We start from the raw sequence: 23,171 nt of genomic DNA, 5'->3' as shown, positions 1-23,171 counted from the left end.
AGTAAGGAAACTCGATTAAAGGAAATAAAGATGATTACTTACTCTTGAAAACTGATATGAGGAATATAGATAGATACAAAGATACGATGTTGATGATCCAGAGCAGAAAGACAAAAGGACTGACGTTGAGCTTGGGAGGTAACATAGTTCAGGTAGGGAAGGGTTTAGGAAAAAAAGAGGCGGGAGGTGAAATAGGAAACACTTCATTTCTTTTATATGTAACAAAAGTTAAATGGGCTAGGACAGTCTTAGACCGCACAGTTGGAGGTTTATTTTCTTGTTTGTTTTTGTTTGGGTTGATTTATCTTAGTTTGTACTTCTTTTTCCTAGTTTTAATAAAAGCCCAAATTTGTTTTTTTTTTTTTTTAAAAAAGAAGACATATATCACTCAAATGGAGTTAATATTAAATGTCTATGTTCATTACTTAGGATAACATGACTACATGCTTGCTACTTCCTTCGTTTCATTTTGCCTAACTCATATCGATTTGACACTTTCTTAATAAAATATACAATTAAAATTTACTTAGTAAATTTATTTTGTTAATTATATTTTCAAAATTTAAATTTAATTATTAATATACTATATGGTCATTTAATAATAGTAATAGCATTAAAGAAATAATAAAATTTTCTTAAATTCATAGTTGAAATAAGTAAATTTAAAATAATATTTTAGTAAAAAAGTCAGTTAAGTAAAACGAAATGGAAGAGATACTAGCTAAAGACCATAAATTAAATGCTATGTTATTGGTTTGGTAGCCAATTTGGTTGGTGAGCTAGTAAAGGTAAAAATTTGTGTCTCCAAATTATACATCAAATTTTCTGTATCGTGATTAATGAATTAAACTAAGCAAACAAGTGAAACATAATGAGGCAAATTAAAAGATCAATACAATTTATTCTTTCGTATAAATCAAAATGAGAAAAAATTACATGATACGTTAGCTAAAATACAAAATGGACACGTGATAAAGAAATCACTTGGCAACCAAGATGCATGCATAAACGACGAAGGTTTGCCTCTACTTTGTATTTTTGTACTTTACTATATATAGTAATGAAAATAAAACTATTTTCCACATCTCACTATGCCAGAAGAAAAATACATTCAAGCTGATGCAATGCAATGATAGCATACAAGTATGCAGACAAATTTTATAGGTGTTTTGATTTGGAGTTGAGAAATTTTAAAATAAATATTTCGGGTGGATTTACACAAGGAGAAGTTTGAAGTTACGTAGGAATTGAAAAATTGAGAGAAAAATTATTGCAGTTTTCTCCAGTAATTTCTTTTAATTTTATTTCTTCAAAATGAGTTGTTAGCATCGACAAACTCGAGATCGCCCTAGATTTTCATGGAGAAAACTTGAACAGTAAAGAGAGAAAATAAAAGATGAAGTCCTCGAGAAACTTCTGTTATGACATCTATATATCTCTTATTTGATGATGTCAAAAATATCTAATTCCTATCTATCTCTAATACAATATATTACAAATATAAGTATGGGCCTTTAACTATACTATCGGGTCACAATGTATATTGGACCTAACACCCCTCCCCCCTCAAGCTTGAGGGTGAGGAAACACCAAGCTTGGAAAAGAAATAATGGTGGAGATGACCAGAAAGTAGTTTAGTCATGATGTCGTCAAGCTGATTTAAACTTGAAATGTGATGTAGTGAAATCAAACCGACAATCAAGCAATCATGAACAAAATGACAGTCAATATCAATGTGCTTCGTGCACTCGTGAAAGACCGGGTTCTTTGTAATATGAAGAGCAGCCTGACTATCACAATGAAGAGGAACATGATTAGTTATATGCAAACCAAGATCACCAAGTATATGGACCAACCATGAAATCTCTGCGACAACTTTACTCAAAGCATGATACTCAGCCTCATCCGATGAAAGAGAGATCATAAGTTGCTTCTTGCTCTTTCAGGAAATAGGATAGCCCCCAAGTGTAATGAAGTAACCAGAAATAGACTTTCTGGAAGAAGCGCAACCAACCCAATCTGAACAGAGTAGGTACAAAGGGAGAAATCAGGAGTCTTAGAAATCAATATGCCCTTGCCAGGATCATTGAGAAGATATCAAAGGACATATAGTGCTACAATCATGTGCAAAGTTTGAAGAAGCTGGAGAAATTGGATTAAATGTTGAACTGCAAACGTTATATCAGGGCGAGTGTGTTGTAAAAAATTTAATTTACCAGCCAGCCTTCGATAACAACTTGGGTCATTTGATGGATTACCCAAATCAAAGGTGAGTTTTACAGAAGCATCCAAGGGAGAAACAACCAGAGAAAAATGGTCAGCATGAAATCTAGCTAAGAGATCAGTGGTGAACTTGTGTTGGTTCACAATATACCCCTGATGGTGAGCTGAAACCTTAAGGCCCAAGAAATAATGGATGGAACCCAAGTCTTTAATTTTGAAATGACTATCCAAAAATGATTTGATGGAATTCATTTTAGTAATATCATCACCAACCAATAAAATATCATCCACCAGACCATCAGAATAACAAGAGAACCAACCAAGTATTTGGTGAAAAGAGAGTAGTTATTTTTACAAGAAATGTAGCCTTTTGGGAGCAAAGCTTCAGATAATTTTGAGAACCATTGTCGAAAAACTTGCCTAAGATTATAGAGGGACTTTTTTAGTCTACACATCAGTGATGTAGAAGAGGTAGAAGAACTGATAGCAAGCCAGGAGGGAGTTTCATATAAACCTCTTCATGAATATCACCATGGGAAAAGGCATTATTGACATCCAATTGAAAAATAGTCCAACCCTGTTTAACAACAAGGGTCAAAAGACATCTGACAATAGTAAACTTAATAACATGAGAAAATATCTCTGTGAAATCAATGTCTTTCTTTTGAGTGTCACCTCTAATCACCAACCTAGCTTTGTACCTTTCCACAGAACCATCAGCCTTGTATTTAATCTTGTAAATCCACTTATAAGGGATGACTTTCTTGTGTAGAGAAAGGGTAACAATGTCCCAAGTATGATTGGCTTCAAGAGCATCAAATTTCTTTTGCATTGCCTCTTGCCAAGCAGGATAAGAAGTTGCTAGCTAGTAATGCTGAGGTTCATACAACTGATGTACATCAGAAATAGACACCTTGGGAGCAGAAATTATAGAGCAAACATAATCAGAGAGATAGACATGAGTAGAAGTATGTCTAGAGGATTTCCTAGGGCCACTAGGTTGTACAAGGGTAGGAACTGGAGGGGGATAGTGAAAGAAGGATGAGATACCATAGGAATTGAAGTAGAATGAGAAATTGAGGGTATGCATGATTCTACAAAATAGGAAATAGTATGTGGAAAGATAGGAGAAGGGGTATTTTTATATGGGAAAATATGTTTATAAAAAATAATATCTCTAGAGAAGAAAATAAAAAAGAAAGAAAAGGAAAGTAATTTGTAACCTTTCTTACCACAAGGGCAACTAAGAAAAACACAAGATAGAGACCTAGATTAGAACTTATCCCTACTAACCTTAGGAGGGGTGGCAAAGCATAAGTACCTAAAGGATTTAAGGTGATTATAAGAAGGAGAAGTTCTATGTAACTTTTCATAGGGTGAAATATTAGATAGAACAGTGGCAGGTATACTGTTGATGAGGTACGTGGCAGTGAGGATACATTTACCCCAATACTTTAAATGAAGATTAGATTGAAAAAGAAGAGCTCTAGCAACTTTCAACAAGTGTTTATGTTTTCTTTCTACAACTCCATTTTGTTGTGGGGTGTGATAAATTATAGTTTGATGGAGAATTTCTTGATCATTAAAAAAAAAGAAGGTGCAACACTGCTATCTAATTCAAAAGCATTATTAGATCTAAAAGTTTGAACAGATGAGTGAAATTGAGTCTGAACCATTATAGTAAAAGCTTTAAGGATTGGAAGGGCATTACTTTTACATGATAAAATATGTGTCCAGTTGGCTTTAGTAAAATCATCTACAAGAGTGAGGAAGTACCTCAATCCATTATAAATTTAAGTTTTATAAGGACACCAGATATCTATGTGAACTTACTAAAAAGGCACAGTAGAGTGAATGACAAATTGAGGAAAGAAAGATCTTTGTTGTCTTATCATTGAGCATATGGAGCAAATAAAAGATGGTTTAGCAGAAACTTTATCAAAAAGAAAAGAGATGGAATGTAATTTGTAAAAAGGCATATGCCCCATTCTTTGATGCCAAAAAAAATCATTTTATTGATATAATTATTTTTAATACTATTAGGAAGGGAAAAACAAACATCAACAAGAGAAACATTTGAATACTGTAAAGAAAAATTGAAAGATGTGGGAGTCAGGGTAGAAGTAGTAGGAAAAAAATCAGCATCTGGATAGAGATAGTAAAGTTTGCCTGCAGCTTTACCAATTCCCCAAGGCCTCTTCAGTGAAAGTACCTGCAAATAGCAATGAGATTTGGTAAATAATGCATGACAATTAGGTTGAGAAATCAATTGATGAATAGAGATGAGATTAAAATGAATAAATAGTACTAAGAGAACATGAGATAGTACAATATCATGTCTTAAGGTTAAGGATCCAGTGGATAACACCTTCACCTTGTAACCATTAGGTAGAGTTATAAGAAATGGATTAGGTAATGGAATGATGTCATGTAATAAGTGTTTGTGAGAGGTTATATAGTTTGTGGCTCCTAAATCTAGGATACAAGGATATATACCTATAAGTGTATTATCAGATGCATGATTTAATGAGTTAGCATTATAACTAGTAAACAGACCTGCAAAGTGGGCAAAACCAGTAAGGTCTGTAGAAAAATCATCAGAAGTGACAGTATTGCAGTCAGGTGGCAGAGTCTGCTGAAGGAGGCTTTGCAAATAAAAGTATTGATCTTTGGTAAAGCCATGAGAATAGACATCAACAGTTTGGATTGGTGATACAGCAGTGAAAGTGGGAAATTCAGATGGAAGAGGATTAGTGTGAACACAATCAACAACTTTCTTGTTCTTTGTGAACTTGAAATTTGAAGGAAAGCCAACCAGCTTATGGCACTTTTCCATAATATGTCCATGTCTTTTGCAATAATTGAAAAAAAAAGGATGGAGTATTCTGAGGAGTAAATTGGACTTTCCTGAAGCTAGGATCAGAATTAGGTCTTGGAGAAGAATTTCTGTTATCCTGGGAATAACCACTTTTATTGTACTGAGGGAAACTTCTGTTGTTATTATGATTAAACTGAGATGTTCCTCTAGAACTATTGGAGAAAGAGGGGGATGAAAAAGCAATCGAATCACCTGAGAAGTTGGGCGTGGAGGCGTGGGTTCTCCTTTGACTCTCATCTTGCAATAAGGGGGAGTACACTTTGTTAACTGATGGGAGAGTAGACATCATCAGAATGGTACTCTTAATTGTGGAAAAAGAATCATTTAATCCATTTAGGAATTGAAAAAGTTGTTGATCTTCTATGAATTTAGACAAAGCACCACAGCAGCAATTTGGACCAACATAAGCATAACGTAACTCATCCCAAAGACTCCTAAATTTAGTGTAATATGTGGCAATATTGGAAGAACCCTGAGTAATATAATTTATTTTATTTTGAATTTGGATGTATTTAGATTCATTCAACTGTCCAAACCTAATATTCAGATCTTCCCAAATTTTTTTGGCAGTTTTGAGTCACATGACACTGATGGCATTATCTCGAGAAATAGAGTTTATGATCCAGGCTTTTATCATATCATTGCATCTCTCTCAATAAGAAAAATAAGGTGAATTGGTGGGAGGAGCAGGTGTTTTCCCATCCAGTATGCCCAGCTTATGTTTTGCTGAAAGAGAAGTCAACATGCTACTTCTCCAAATGGTAAAATCACTACCATAGAAAGACACAATTATGATTTTACTACCAGGGCTATCGGAAGGGTGAACATAAAAGGGATGAGACTAGTCGATTGAAAAAAAGGGGTAAACACTTCTGATGAGTTTAAAGGCATTTCTACAAGTCAAAGAGACTCAAACTACTAAGAAATCCAGCTAAGACGGCATTTCTACAAGTCAAAGAGACTCAAACTACTAAGAAATTCAACTAAGACACCACAAAAATCAGCAATAAGATGAACCGACAAGGACCTACAACAATATCCAGTTGAAACATCACAAACCTAGCAATATTACGAAGAAATAATAATATGATAGCCAGCGATATCACAACAATAGCAGAAAATCTCACAATAACCAGTAGAAATACCATAATAACAGTCAATAACCAACTTAAAATGATATACCATGTTCGAATGATAAATCAGACCTAGATGTATGGCTCAAATCGAGATTCCTACAAGGATTAAAAATGAAAGTACCAAATTTCTTCTTAATCCTAAAGAAATAAAGGTCACGAAAATGGACGAGACAGTTCTGAAATCGAGTTGAAAATCCACATATGCCAAAACATTCGACACCGGTACTATCAAAAGAAAACGGAGAATATGGGGATTCATTTACACCGCTCTGATACCATGTTAGCATCCACAAACTCAAGATCGCCCTAGATTTCCATGGAGAAAACTTGAACAGTAAAAAAAGAAAATGGAAGATGAAGTCCTCGAGAAACTTCTGTTATGACAGCTGTATATCTCTTAGATGCCAAAAATATTTGACTACTTATCTATCTCTAATACAATATATTACAAATATAAGTATGAGCCTTTAACTATACTACTGAGTCACAATATATATTGGGCCTACATGAGTCGAGTCAAGTTAGTCCACGTAAGTGATTCACGATCCAAACCCAATATCCAACTGACCTATCATAAAAAATAAATTATCATAGTTTTCTCCAGTAACTTCTTTTAACTTTATTTCTTCAAAGCGTGTCAAGTCAAGTTAGTCTATATGGGTTATCCACGGTCCAAGCCCAATGGTCCAAGCCCAATATTTAATTGACCTGTCAAAATCATATTGATGGGACTTGGGAGTTGTAAAATAGGCAACTGTGGGAAGAGGGATGGTTATGAGGGCAGCAACAACCGGACAAAAGCTTCTTCCAAGTTGTTTGGCATCAAGTGGTACATAAATAGTAGTACATGTGTCGGATGTTTTGTTAAAAACTATTGTTTACATATAAAATTTTTATATTTGATTAACCTCTTTTCGAAAGAAAAATTTTGTAATTCTAAGAATTGAAGATTCTTTTCTCATAATTGAAGATTCTTTTCTCATATCAAAATATAATAGTATCTATAATTTAGTGGTTTAAGAATTTTGTTTAAGATAGATTTTCTTCTAAAAAATTTTATATTTTTGATTGAACTTTTTAATATATGAATTAATTGGCTAAATCATATATATAATTTTAATTGTCATCTAATATTTTTGATTGAATTTTTTAATATATGAATTAATTAGCTAAATCATATATATAATTTTAATTGTCATCTAATTTACCGCTTTCACAGTTCACAACTATTAGTTTCCGCATAATAACTCTATGGATTTTTAAACCCAACAATATGATCTAATTATAGTAAAAAGTAATTCAAAATTATTAGTAAATTGTGTAAATGATCTCAATAGCATATATACTAGAGATACTAGAGACACTAGAGACACTAGAGACAGAGGAAGTTGTTCAGATGATAATTAGCACATTTTATTTCCAATCGTAAGATATTATAAATTTGGATCACCATACATGAAAAAAGGGCGAGGGTTCCTAAAAATGGGTTAAAAATCCTCAATAGCATATATCGTTTAGAGTTCAGAAAGAAATTGAAGAATTAAACACTCTTTTTAGATTTATATTGGAATTATAATGGACAGGTCATGTCATGTTGCTCTTAAGTTGATTTTGTATAATATTTATAAAAATTGCGTTTTTTAGTTTTTGCATAAAAAAGAAATGAAAAACTTATCACAGCAAGAAGTTTTATTTGTTATGCAAAAGTTACATTACACACAAGATAGTTGATACTACAAAAAAGGCCAAAAACTGGCCTTTGCAACTCTTAAGACACATTTATTCAAGTAGGGAGTTACATTAGTAGTAATATCACTCTTTTAGCTTAGGAGCCTATTCATTATTTAGTCACAAAGCTCTCACACTTGCATCTATAATTTAGAAAACAAAGTCCAAAATTGAAGACAAATTTAGTTCTTGTCCCCTTTTTCCTTGTTCACCCTTCTCCCTCTGCTGCCCTGGCCCTGTCACAAAGTAGGATTGGTCTTGCTTTTGGAAGATCTCTTCTACCTCTCTTCCTGGCATGTTGAATGACAATTCTTTTGCTTCCCTATCCACATTTCTCCATATGTTTTGCTTACCTAGAATTTCAAGAAGAGTTAAAATGTAAATTTTAGATTTTCATGTCACCTAAATAAAGCTAATACTTCACAAAAGTTGAGCGAAACAAAGAAACTTTCAGTCAAAGTGTAGGAACATGTCAACGTAAATACTCCTAGTTTCAATATGTTTTACTTTTTTCTTAAAGTCTGTTTCAAGAAAATGTCTCCGTCCTTTTATGATAAATCTTTAATTTCAACTTATGATAAATCTTTAACTTCAACTTTTCACATGACATATGTGATGAGATGACATATGTGATGAGATTATGTCATGTTAAGATAATAAGAGTAAAGTTTACCTAAAGATCTCAAGATTTAAAAGTTAAAAGTTTTAATGAATTGAAACAAGGGAGCAATAGATCACAAGATTTAAAAGTTAAAAGTTTTAATGAATTGAAACAAGGGAGCAATAATCAAGAAACTGAGGAAACTATGAGTATACCAGCAAGGAAGCTCTTTTTGTTGTTCTGAGCATTGATTCCAAAACCAACCATCCTGAGATTTGAGCCTCCGGTTGCTATAAAGGTAATAGGATGGCTTGCAGGGACTACCAAAAGGTCACCAACGTTTAGATTACCGCGAACTTTCTGATAATGTACGTTTGCATCTTGTTCTTGTTCTTCTTGCCCCCTTTCTTCTCCGCGAGACCCTTGTCCTTGTTTCTGACTACCAAGATGAGGACATGCCATTTCAAAGCGACCGTTTCCTTCTAAAACCATTACCAACCTTGTTGACTTTGTATTGTAGTATGGTAGTACCATTCCACCCTGCAATAATATTTCAAAGCATTTCAACTTATATATGCTGTAGAAATTTTGCAAAAGGGCATAAGATACCAAGACTTGGGTTCTTTAATTAACTTTGCTAAGAGGCATACTTGGTTGATGTTCATGTAACCAACAGCAACATCCAAGTCCCTCAACTGCTCGAAATTTTCTGGAGATGCTTCAAAGAACTGTCCAAATCTGCTCTCGAACAACGGGCTTCCTTGCAACAGATTGAATGGACCTCTGATTTCGCCTATACTATGCTTAGTTGGGAGCGAAGCGTATCGGCTAATAGCTCTAATTTGCTCTTCACTGGCTTTGATTACTGGCCCCTGGCTTTGTTGTCCAAATAGCCTCTCTAACCTGTCCCTTCGGGTCTAATCATCAAGTAATAAAGAACAGTGAAGGTTGCAACTAATATAAAAAAGACCAAATGTAGTACTTAAGTGAATAATTCGTGTGCAATTAATTAAGGAGGCTCACATTGAACGCCTTCTCCAGGATATCGCTGCTGAATGCTCTGTAGAAGGATTCTGGATTTTGACCACCTCCACTAAAGTATTCCTGAATTCAGAGATAGGTATCTTAGCATTCCGAAAACTTGTTATATAACAAAAACAATCCCACAAAGTGGAATCAGTGGAAGGTAGAGGGCAGAGGCGGTTTCCGAAGAAAACTTCTCATACTACTATCCCAAATTGAAGTTTCCGAAGAGAACTTCTCATATATCCCAAATTGAAGTTTCCGAAGAAAACTTCTCATACTACTATCCCAAATTGAAGTATTTTGTACAAATCTCATTTGACCAATTTTTGAGGGCTAAAATAGAAACAAAACTACTACCACTAGTAGTATTGTGGTAACAAATTTTGTACTTTGATTTTAAGAAAATTTTGGTGGACTATTATCTTCAATATTACTATGATTACCTGAGCTTGGCCAGGGGCATCGATGGACTTGACCAGCACGTAAACAACGAGCTTTTCATTTTTATCTCTGTTGACGAAGTAAATTGTCGCACCAGCCGGCACTCTCATTACATGCGCCTTCTCCAAGGTGAAGTAGTACTTTGCATCTTGTTCTGCTATACTAATTATTCCTTGCCCTGTAAGGAGTTGAAATTTAATGTAATTACTATTTCACTTAAGTTTTAGTTACGTACTTAATCAAGAACATTAGGCAAAATGGAGCTGATTAAGTTACCTCTAGCCACAACATATATGGTTTCACCGTCACAGTGATTAGGCACCATGAAAGATTGAGGCTCAAATTCAAGGACCGCAACACGGTATTTTTCTATTCCTCGGAAAAGTTCAGATCTTTGAGTGAATTTCTCGACGATGCGCAAATGACCTTGACCTGTTCTAAATGGAGACCTGAACCTTTGAGATTCGAATAAGTAGGGATTATTCTCTTCTCTTTTTTGTGGGTTAGAATCTTCTTCTCCAGAGTCCTGGCCGGGCCGTTGTTCTTTCTCTCTCTCTTGTCGACAACTGTCTGCACACGGTCTGAAATCTCCAGCGCGTGTATGTGTCCCGCACCAATGTATGCATTCTTTGAATTTCTGCTCTGGGTCACGTTTGCTACGTCCTTGATTTTCATCTCCGGTCTCCTCCTGGCCATGCTGTTGTTGTTCTTTCTCTCTTTTGTACTCTTGTTGACAACGTTGTTGGCACTCTCTCTGTTGTTGGCCCTCTTCTTGTGTCTGGCATCTTTGTTGGCACTCTCTGAATCTCTCCTCGGGGTCACGTTTTCCTCGCCCTTGATTTTCATCTCCGGTCTCCTCCTGGCCACCATGTTGTCCTTTCTCTCCTCGGTACTCCTGGTCACAACGTCGTGCGCACGGTGTGAAATCTCCAGCACGTGTACTTGTCGCGCACCGCTGTATGCACTCTCTCAGTCTCTCCTCAGGGTCACGTTTGCCACGTCCTTTATTTTCATCTCTGGTCTCCTCCTCGCCACGGTGTTGTTTTTTCTCTCTTTCGAACTCCTGGTCACAACGATCTTGGCAGAGTGCTGCTTTTTCAGCGCGTTCATGTGTCCAGCACCGCTGTACGCACTCTCTATGTCTCTGCTCAGGGTCACGTTTGCCTTTGCCTGCAAGGAAATAACAAACAAAACAGGTTAGAAAAACGCAACATAGCCTCTATAGGCTGCAAATTTTATGACACAAATTTTTTTTACTAGTGTCCTACAACTGATCTAATGTGTGAAACTCAATTTTGTGAGACAAAAAGTTGTTCAGAATCTTTACACTTTCATGTGAAATTCAAATAAGGGATTCCTCTTCTAATTAATTTTGTTATTTTGGTTTGTCCCGATATAAAAAAGTTTTTTATTCTATATATAATAAGTTCTTTAATTCAAAGATTCCACCCGGCAAAGTTTAAAACTATATAAGATTTAGAGGACTTCATACCTTTAGATCGGATATTTAATTTAATATCATAAGATTCAAGATTCAGAATTTCACTACTTTTATACTTTGTACCAAGTTAAATTGAGAAATGGCACTCAGGGAACCAAGGGAATACCAACTTTTACAAGGTTGAAATTAAAAAAAGGGTCAAGATTAGATTACATACAGTAACCTTTGAAATTCTCTCGCCTTTTCATGTATCTAAGATTTCAAATCACCTGAAAATTCAGTATGTGTATAACTTTTTGTATTTTAAATTCTTTATCAGAAACTCGTTTTAATCCACCAAATACAACTAGACAAAATTTAACGTTGAAACAAAAAAGAATTTTACTTGTGGCATATTTATTACAAACGATACAATTTGAATGTTAGTCGTGTTAAAATCTCAGGTTACATTCATAGAATACATCATTAAAAGTAAATGAATGTAATTTTAAACTTGCTAAAGATAGAAGAAAACATTTCTCTCTAAAGACACGAAAAGAGCACTTCCACTGTACCATACATTTGAAAACCGAGGTAAAAAAGAAAGACACGAAAAGAGCACTTCCACTGTACCATACATTTGAAACCCGAGGTAAAAAAAAACCTATAGGACACAATTTAAAATATTTAAAAGATAATAAAATTTCAATTAAAAAAGAATTAATTGATTCTTGAAGTTCTAACTGTATCATATATTTGAAAACAAGATTGAAATTAGAAAATGGTCATAATTAGTATACATGAGTTGTGAAAATTGAAATTCTCCTGCCTTTATGTATGGAACTTTTTAGATTTTAAGTCTCTTGAAACTTTAGTATGTGTTTACCTTTTTATATCTTAAATTCCATATTAGAAATTCTCGTTGAGCAACCAAATAAAACTAGAGAAAATTTAAAATCGAAACAAAAAAAGAATTTTTCTTGTGATACATTTATAACAAAAGTTACAATTTGAATTTTAGTCGTGTTAGAAATGTAAGGAAATTTTTATAGAATATATCATTAAAGGTAAATGTCTATAATTTTAAACTTGCTAAAATAGAAGAAAACATTTTTCTCGAAAGACGGTAAAAAAGTACTCCCTCTGAACCAATTTGAAAACAAGTTTAAAAAAAAATAGTACGGAACCCAACTTAAAAATTTAAAAGATAAAAAAATTTAAATTGATTGTTGAAATTCTAAGGGTAACACATCAAAATTGTGGTACATAAATTGAAATTAGAAGAAAGTAATACAAATAAATTAAAACGGAAAAAGTATAAATGAGTACACTACCTTGCTGTTCTTGTTCTCTCTTATACTCCTGTTCACAACGTTGTTTGCACGACTGCTTCTGTTGTCCTTTTTGTTGTCTCTCACAACGTTGTTGGCATTCTCTCAATTTCTCCTGAGGGTCACGTTGCTTAGTCAGTATACCCTCAATCAATTCCTTCAACGTTTCCTTCTCCTCACTTCCATATCGCAAAATGCAACTCTTTTGACACAAGAATTGCTGTTCAGGGGGTTCTCCCTGAGCCTTACACTGCATCAAGCAACTCTCAAGCTCACGCCTAGCGGAAGGGTTTTGATCATCGCATTGAGATGCGAGGAACAAAGAGAGGATGAAGAAGAAGAGAAACAAAAACTTTGGTTTAGTGAAAATTGCCATTGTTGAAATTTATGAGGAGTTTCGAAGATGGATGGTTGAGGAGAAGGGGAGATGGTGAGTAGGGATTTATAGGGGAGGGAATAGTGCATTGCATGCATGCACATTGACAAGTGTTGACAATGAAGTTATGAAGAGTAGACGTGGAGAGGAGGAAGTGTGAGGACAAGGCTAGCTAATTTGCGTGTTAGAACTTTAAATCTATGAATTCTCAATTATTTATTTATTTATTTATTTTTAAATAAATTATTTATATATGTTAGATATTTTTAAAATTAATTTATATGAATGTGTTGTTATTGGAAAAGTTAAATAATATGTTGTTTGACTATAATCTTCTCAAATTTATTTAAAAAAGTATTTTAGATCATTTATAATGTTGATTTATATAATAATTTTCTTCTAATTTTTAAATATGTAACAGAAATTTAATTTTCAATCCTTTTATTTCGAACATTTTCATATAAATCAAGATAAAAAAAGTAACTATGTTAGTGCAGCTTTTAACTGATGCGCTTAGTAGAAATAGGTCAAACTTACCCGCAGTCAATATATACATTAAATTAATATTTTTTATTATAATTAAATAATTAAATAAAATTAAATTCATATTAATTAATTATAATTAAATAATATCAACTCTAAATTTGAATCCTGCGGCGAGCTGATTGGCATTGAAGCTATTTTTTATGTTTGTGTCAAGTAGGTGGGTGAATGGAGAATTGAAGCACTAAATCCCAAGTATTATCTGCTTCCAAAGACCAAAAACTCACTAGAGAGTAAAGACATGCAATTCTAAACCAGACTCAGTGAAAGATCCGATCAATAAAAAGGAAATATAATTAATTATTAAATTCGATATAAATCTGTCATTACTATATTTTTATATAATTTAAATGTTTATTGTAATGTTTAGTGCCTATTCAGTTTTTATTGATATTTACGGCTTGATCACAAGGTCAAATAGTGATTTGACAGGGCTATAAAGATCGGACAAAAAATAAAAAATGTCCATAAAATCCGTGAAAAAATGTTTGCAAAGGTAATCATGAAACATTCATTTCTCATCAGTAAATTCAAATAATGGAGACTGCAAATGAGGTTGGCCATATAGTTTCATTCCTTGTCTTAAATATTCGAAGTACTTAGGAGTGTCAAATACGATCCTAAAACTGATGGATCGCTCAATTCGTTCAGAATTTTATGAATTGTACATAAATTAATTGTATATCGAGTTGATATTAATCCGAACAAATATAGTAACTCATTTTTCGTCATATTAGTCCAACTCTAACCCATATGGTGGGTCTGTTAGCCAGTTTGGTTAGTGAGCTAGTAACAGGTGAATTGTGAAATATAATGACGAGGCAAATTAGAAAATCAATTTGTTTTTCTTATAAATCAATGAGACTAAATTACATGATGCCTTTGCTAAAATACAAAGTGCACACACATGATGAAGAGAACACATGGCAAACAAGACGCATGCAGAAACGACGAAAGTTTGCCTCTACTTGCAATCTTTTTTTATTAATTAATTTAAGAAAAAAGTAAACCACTCTACTTTCTATCTTACTAGTATACTAAATATAGTATGTTAAAAATGACACGTCTATTTGCCGCATCTCACTTTGCCAGAACAAAAAGACATTAAAGCTGATGCAATATACTAATAGCATGCATGTGTGGACAGATTTTATGGGTGTGTGTTTTTGGAGTTGAACGATTTTAAAATAAATATTTAGTGTGCGCCCACATATATTTTTTTGTGTTTAATATAATATACATAAGAGTAAAAAAATACTATCTTAAAAATATGTATATATAATTTAGATAAATAAGATTGAACGAAAATTATTACAGGGTGATGAGAAGGTGACCGTAGGCGCTGGTTGTAAATAAATTAAAAAGTGCGTTGAACAGTTAAAAGATGAAAAAGACAATCAATATATAATACTTATTATTTAGCTTATGAAAATTATTTTTATTTTTTTAAAAAATATTATTTTTTACAGAAAATATTGCTCAAAAAATTGATTATATGAATGTGAAAAAAGTTAAAAAGGTAAAAGAAACACTTGGCAAGCAAGACGAAAGCAGAAACGACGGAGGTTTGGCTCTGCATTTTATCTTACTACTAGATTTATAGTAAATCATTTACTTAAAGAAAAATAAGGTATATGTTAAGTATCCCATATCGGAAGAGGAAAGGGTCCTTGGTCTCTTTATAAGGCTTGGACAATCTTCCTCCTCATGAGCTAACTTTTGGGGTGTGAGTTAGGTCCAAGACCAATTTTAACATGGTATCAGAGCCACGAGCTCCACACTAAATGTGTGTTTTCGATCTCATTTCACTAAGTTTTCTGCGTTTTTTGAATCTCTGCCTTCAACTCCTTTTTTGCAATTTCGATCTATATTACAACTGCATTCTATCAATCATGGCGCCTAAAATCAATCAAAGTGATCCATTTTTCATTGGTGCATCTGAGAGCTCCAGTGCTGTACTTGTTTCAATCAAGCTAACTGGTTCAGAAAATTATAGTTTATGGAGTCGATCGATGCGTATTGCTCTCTTAGGGAAGAGGAAGTTTGAATTTGTCACTGGTGCATGCAACAAGGAATCAAATAGAGAGGAACTTCATGAGCATTGGGAAACATGTAATGCGATTGTACTTTCCTGGATAATGAACACTGTGAGTGAGAGTCTGTTATCTGGCATTGTTTATGCCACAAATGCTTGTGCGGTTTGGGAGGATTTGAAGGAGAGGTATGACAAGGTGAATCGTATGCGTATATACCAGTTGCATCACGAAATTAATATGCACTCTCAGGGTACAAATTCAATCTCAGCCTATTTTACCAAATTAAAGAGTTTATGGAGTGAGTATGATGTACTAGTACCAAATCCTAGTTGTGCTTTCCCTACGTCTAGAGAATACTCAGATCATATGTGTCAACTTAGACTTTTACAGTTTTTAAGTGGCCTGAATGAGTCCTATGACCAAGCTAGAAGACAGATATTGCTCAAAGGAGTGACTCCTACTCTCAATCAAGCTTATGCTATGCTCATAGAGGATAAAATCCAACATTCAGCATGTATAATGACTGTGACTGATAGATCAGAACCACTTGGTATGCGAGTGAATTGAAATTATGGTTTTGGACAAAACAACTCTAACTATAGAGGCAGAAAGTGTGATTATTTCCATCTATTGGGTCATACCAAGGAAAATTGCTATAAGTTGGTAGGGTATCCAAATGACTAGAAGAACAGGAAGAAACAAGGCTACAACTCTAATTTCAGATCACAGTATACTAGCAGTAACAACCTATCCACAAACAATGATGGTAACAACTTCGTAAACACTGGTCACAGATCTATTTCTCAGGCTTCAACTATGGTAGCTGGTCAAGTTGATGCTGATAGTTCTAGTTATGAAGTAACTCACACCCCAAAAGCTAGCTCATGAGGAGGAGGATTGCCCAAGCCTTATAAGGAGACCAAGGACCCTTTCCTCTTCCAATGTGGGATACTTAACACTCCCCCGCACGCCCAGGCTAACTGTAGCATGGACAACACACAGAGGCTAACTGGAGTGTGGACAATATATATGGGGGCCCACCATCGGTGAACAAATATTTGGAATGGGTCTGGCTTTGATACCATGTAAAAATACTTTGCTAAGACTCCATTGATGGAGCTAAAAAGAGGAGAAGAATCAAAATTATAACTGTTTCAAAACTTGTTTGTTACAATCAGATTGTTGTGCCTTATATAGGCAACAAAATACCTAATAACTACCTTTCTTCTAGAACACTCTATTTGACAGCTCATTGCCATTTACTAATCATTGTCTAACAACCTCTAACAACTTATACAGCTGACTCAACAATATGCTCCTAACTAGTTAAGTGCCTACTCCTATCAGTATTACACATCAGTGGAACAGGTAGTCGTGTATGTTCCTGGGCGTGCAGGGGAGTGTTAAGTATCCCACATCTGAAGAGGAAAGAACCCTTGGTATCCTTATAAGGCTTGGGCAATCCTCCTCCTCATTAGCTAACTTTTGGGGTGTGAGTTAGGTCCAAGACCAATTTTAACAATATACGACTCCACGTCGGTCTAGGAATTAATTTCTTTTTAATTTATTTTTGAAAGAATCAAGGATTAAAAGCTTAAAATCAAATACTGTATATAATTGGTTTACATTAGGAATTCTACCTATATCAGTAGTGTACGCAAGTCCAATTACTAATATGTACTATGTTATTGATAGAACATGCATAGTGAAAACAACAAATCTATAGGATTAATATAACTTACATACAATTTAGATAACATAATTAAAATAAAAATAAAAAAAAAACTTACCTCTTGAAGATTTCACAAAAATTGTTGAATGCCTTGGCCTCCAGTTTTACAACCTTCTACTATATCCCGATTAACTTTTGACTATCAAACTTTTGTAGGCAAGTATTTTTTTGAACGAAAAAGACCTACATCCTTCTGAACCAAAAGCCCTTATTTATCCCTGTTTTATATTGAAGAAGGAAAAGGGAAGCAACCAAAAACCCCTATTTATCCCTGTTCTATATTGAAGAAGGAAAAGGGAAGCAGAGAAACGTTTGTCTCTTTAAATGTAAAACGTTTTCTGCTCTTAATATTTTATTAATGAGCAAAACGTTTTTACTCTGAAAACAAAAAATCACCGCCCCTCCCCCACCCCCCGCCCCCTTTTTTTTAAATTTAGAATCAGAAGTTTTATTTACTTTATAGAAGACAATTAAAAATATTACATCTTCTAGTAGGCTTCTTATCTTTTTCAAAATTGATTAGGTGATCAGGTATAGCAGGGACCACAGATTTATTAAGTGGGGCTTTCAATTATGATATTAATTCGGTGATGGAAGGATTATCATATCATAATAAATTATAAATTATTTCACTAAAAATCTGTAACTGCACTCCTCGATTTAATTTTGAAAACAATCATTATATCTTATTTAACTCTTCATGTTAGAATTACCGACACCAATCAATTAAATTAAATTCTCTAAAAAATTTAACTCATCGATTAACTCAATCTTTGTTTATAATGCTTAACTCATTTCACATGACTGATATAAAGTCTACCTGAAGGACTTTCACGTGAAAACTTATAAGCAACCATAAAGGGGTGTCTTCTATATCAAGGTTGAGACATGATTGTATTAACTAATTAATATTTCACTAAGTAATTCATCATCATCCAACTTTTTAGGAATATATTGACTCATAAAAGAGTTTCACCTTTTAATAGATCAAAATAATAAACTAACCACATAGACCATAATAATTATATCAAGATTAAGAGTATAAGTACATATAATGGACTAGAGAAATTGTTTATTAAATTCAGAGCATAAACAAGCATCTCTAGTTGGTTTGTTAAATACATACAAAATTTACTAACTCAAGAAGTTGGAATACTACCACTCCCATAATTAAGATCAAATTATATTTAATCTTGTGTTACAGTCATAGATATTTGTCCTACCTCATCTTTGATTGTGAACATTAATTTTTTACTTATAAGAACCGATAATTTTAATCTTCCGTGCATAAGTTAAAATATTCCATACACAAAAACGTCTACTATATAAATAAAGGACACATATGTTAATACAATGATCAATTAAAATAAAGATCTTATTAATATAATAAATTGTCTTCACATGAGATGAAAATATAATACTATAACATAAACTACATGGTTAATAATATATTCTAACAATCTTCCGCTTAGACTCATAACCATGAATGCACAATTTTAACAACCATTTATTTCAGATGCTTATAAATAACCGTTTAGATTACACCCTTTGTAAATGAGTCCGCCAATTTGTTCTTCAACTCAATCTCCAAAATTCTGACATCACCCCTTTGAGTTATATCCCGAATCAAGTGTTATTTTCTCTCAATATGCTTACTTTTTTAATGGTTTTGTGGTTCTTTCGAGTTTGTAACTGCACCACTATTGTCACAATAAAGTAGTAGTGGCGTCAGAACTGAAGGAATAACTCCAAGCTCTTTCTGAAAGTTGCCCAGCCAAAAAGCATCCTTAGCCGCCTCAGAGGCAGCTACATATTCGATTTCCATGGTGGAATCAGCAAAACATGATTCCTTGATACTCCTTCAAACAATGGTTCCACCTTTAAAAGTAAACACATATCCTGAGGTAGATTTTCTAGAATCTTTATCCGACTAAAAATCTGAATCAGTATATCCAATAGGTACAAGATTCCCAGAGTGAAAAAAAATCATGTAATCTCTAGTCCTTTTAAGGTACTTGATTCTATGCTTAACCGCAGTCCAATGTTCTTGCCCAAGATTAGACTGAAATTTGCTAACCATGTTACCAATAAAACAGATATCTGGTCTAGTTCACAACATAGAATACATGAGGTTCCCTAAAACAGAAGCATAAGGGACTGCCTTCATTCTCTCTAGCTCATGGATCATTTTGGGTGACTGATCTTTTGATAGAGTAATTTCATGCCTAAAAGGAAGGAATTTCTTTTTTGAATTTTGCATGCTAAAACTTGTAAGAATATTATCAATATAAAGTGCTTGAGATAAGCCTAATATTCTTTGTTTGCGATCTTGCCTAAGCTTGATCCCAAGAATATGGTTGTTTCTCCCAAGTTTTTCATATCAAAACGCGAGGACAATCACTCCTTAATAGAATTCAACATGCTCACATTATTTTGTATGAGCAAGATATCATCTACGTACAAAATAAAAAATGCTACTCCATCTCATTTTTATAAACGCATGACTCGTCTTCACATTGATCAAAATTAAAAGTCTTAATCAAATTATCAAAACAAGTATTCCATGCTCCAAATGCTTGTTTCAAATCATAAATTAACTTCTTAAGTTTACAAAACTTATGTTCATTACCACTTTCCATGAAACCTTCTAGTTGTTCCATATAAATGCACTCATCAAGACTTCCATTAAGGAAAGTCGTCTTTACATCCATTTGCAAAATCTCATAATCATAATGAGCAACAATGGATAAGAGAATTCTAATGGATTTAAGCATAGCTACCGGCGAAAAAGTTTTCTCATAATCAATTTCTTTTTTTTAGTAAACCCTTTCACAACAAGCCTAATTTTAAAAGTTTGAATTTTTCCATTCACACCTCTTTTTTTTCTTACAGATCCTTCTATATCAAATGAATTTGACTCTAGCATGTGATTCTACAAGTTTCTAGACTTGATTGAAATATATAGACTCCATTTCAAATTTCATAGCAGCAATTCATATTTTATCATCTTTGTCATGTAGTGCTTCGACATAATTAAGAGTTTATGTATTAGGATTCTCAGGGATTCTATCATAAGATTCTCCCAAGAGCGCAAACCATAAAGGTTTTCTAATAATTCTTCCATTATGACGACTAGTCACTACAGGATCTGCTACATTTGGAACTAAATTTTGAACATCTGAAATGTCTTCCTTCACTATGGCAGGTTCCTCAATATTATCCTGAACGTTTTCCTCCACAATTATATATTTCTTGACACTACTTCCACAACTTTGAGGTAGTGTTATGTTAAGTGTTTGCTCTTTTGCAACCTCTTGCCTATTGACATTTCTCCCACTACGTGGATACAGTGTTATGTCAATAATGATTTTTGAAATTTTGTTCTTGTGTTTCACTATTCATTATTCAATTGCTTAATTCCTATAAAATAATTTTACTTCTAGGAACATGGTTCATTTAATAATCCTCTTCAAGAAATCTGACATTTGTTGAAACAATTACCTTCTGTTCTTTAGGACAGTAAAATAAACCCCTCTCATCTCTTTTGGATATCTAATAAAAACGTATACTTTTGTTCTAGATTTCAATTTATCAGTTTTTTATTTTAGCACATATGCTGGACAACCCTAAACCCGAATATATCGTAGACTAGGTTTGCGCCCACTCCACAATTCATATGGGGATAAAGGTACTGATTTTAAAGAAACCAAGTTCAGAATATAATTTGTTGTTTCTAATGCATAACCCCAAAAAGAAAAGGGCAAATATGAATAACTTAACATTGATCTAACTATTTTCATAAGATTTTTATTTTGTCGTTCTACCACACCATTTTGTTGTGGTATTTTTTGAGCAGAATATTGAGATGTAATTCCTGATTCTGATAAGTATTTAATGAATTTCGTAGAAAGGTATTCACCACCACGATCAGATCGTAATGTATGGATATTTTTATTATGTCACTTTTTTATTTTCATCTTAAATTCTTTAATTTTTTTAAATCATTCATATTTATGGTGCAACAAATAAATATATCCATATTTTGAGTAATCATCTGTGAAAGTCATAAAAAACTCAAAATCACCCCTTGTTTGTATATTCATAGGACCACACAAATCAGTATTAATTAATTCTTACTTATTACTAGCTCTATTTCCTTTGGAAGGAAAAGGTCTTTTGGTCATTTTACCTTCTAAACAAGATTCACAAATGGGAAGTGTCTCCACTTTTAATGAACTCAAAGGTCCATCCAAAAGCAACCGTGAGATTCTATTTATGTTAATATGACCTGGATGTAAGTTCCATAAGTATGTTTCACTCAATACTGAAATATAATTTCTTTTATGTGATTGATCAACACTATTAAGTTCCACTGTTTATAGCATATTATGGAAAACATTAAATACAAACAAATCATGTATTCTAGGAGCAGAAAAAATAAAATGCTTATTAAAACTTAATAGTTGCAAAATTATTAGCAAAATAAATATTATAACCAACATCCATTATTCTTGAAACTGAAATTAAAATCCTTCTTATAGAAGGTACGTAAAGAATATTATTCAGGCTTAAAAATCTAGAACTACTAAACAAAAAGGAAATATTTCCTATACTGAGAAGTATCAAGTATTCCCCCAAAAAAGAAAAAAAAAACTTGTCACATTTTATTCATGATACACTTGAACTTTGACTTGTCCTAGGTACCCCCCTCCCCGAACTTGTTGTTTTACTACATCATGTTTTTTGCCGACGTGATGAAATATTTGATTTCAAACTCCATCACGCGCGTGATGAAGTTATTTTTTTTGCCAAATTAGCATTTTCAATGGTAAAAAAAAGAAAAAAAGATCCATTTTCTTTAATTTTCTCAAAAACTTTAATCATCCCTCTTGCTATTTACCATCCCTCTTCCTCCATTACTTCCAATCTTAAAAAAAAAATCATTCTATTGCTTCTACTTTATCTACTTATTTCTAACTCCATGAACTATAATAGGAAACTTGTTTGTGCATGTGGGTCTCCTTCAATTGTGAGAATTTCATGGTCGAATGACAATCCCAGACGTAGATTCCTCGATTGATGCATCATGGTGTATGTAATTTTTATGTTCTCTCCTTTTTTTTTTTTAATGTTTTGTAACAAGTAAATTTTATAACTTTTTTTCTATAAATTGCAATCCCTATTTCAAACTAGTTGCAACTTTTTTAATTGGTATGATCTAGAATTTTCATGTCAAGCCAATATTATGATCTTGGGTTTGTTGAAGAAAACCAACAAACAACAAAAAGAGTTGAAAGGAAAAAGGATGTTAAAGCTAATTTTGTGCATTATTTTGGTATGTAATGTGATCATGTTCAATTACATTTTGTGTTGTTGAATTGAAAATTGATGTTGGCGTATGTAATGGTGCATTAGTTTGATAAGACGGTGTATTTTAACGGATATAGTTATGTTTCTTTGCTGATTAAAGCAATATATTTGTAGTTATACTTCTAATATTTCTTGGTTATTGTTGACTTCTCTCTAAGAAGATGATAACTTCTAATATTTGTAGTTATATTGGTTATTGATTTTTAGTCCCTAACGATTTAATTTTTGATTTAACCGATAAGAAAATGCTTATGAAAAGAAATTGAATCTTAGTTGCAACCAAAATCCTTTATATATATATATATATATATATATATATATATATATATA

The 23,171-nt window shown here is 33.2% G+C and overlaps 1 protein-coding gene across 1 annotated transcript; it reads right to left on the bottom strand.

The window, feature by feature from the left end:
- Positions 1–7,908: 7,908 nt before the first annotated feature.
- On the bottom strand, positions 7,909–13,212 carry LOC107856483 (vicilin Cor a 11.0101). Its single transcript, XM_047409182.1, has 7 exons — positions 12,788–13,212; positions 10,310–11,203; positions 10,036–10,211; positions 9,590–9,670; positions 9,217–9,483; positions 8,782–9,106; positions 7,909–8,318 (listed from the first exon to the last, which is right to left on the bottom strand). The coding sequence occupies exons 1-7, from the start codon at positions 13,158–13,160 to the stop codon at positions 8,116–8,118; spliced, it is 2,319 nt and encodes a 772-aa protein (XP_047265138.1). The 5' UTR covers positions 13,161–13,212; the 3' UTR covers positions 7,909–8,115.
- Positions 13,213–23,171: the final 9,959 nt, after the last annotated feature.

Source organism: Capsicum annuum, chromosome 3 (assembly GCF_002878395.1).
Source record: "Capsicum annuum cultivar UCD-10X-F1 chromosome 3, UCD10Xv1.1, whole genome shotgun sequence".
Lineage (NCBI taxonomy): Eukaryota > Viridiplantae > Streptophyta > Magnoliopsida > Solanales > Solanaceae > Capsicum > Capsicum annuum.
The sequence above is the reverse complement of the archived record's forward strand: the minus strand, read 5'-3'. Positions and strand labels throughout refer to the sequence as shown.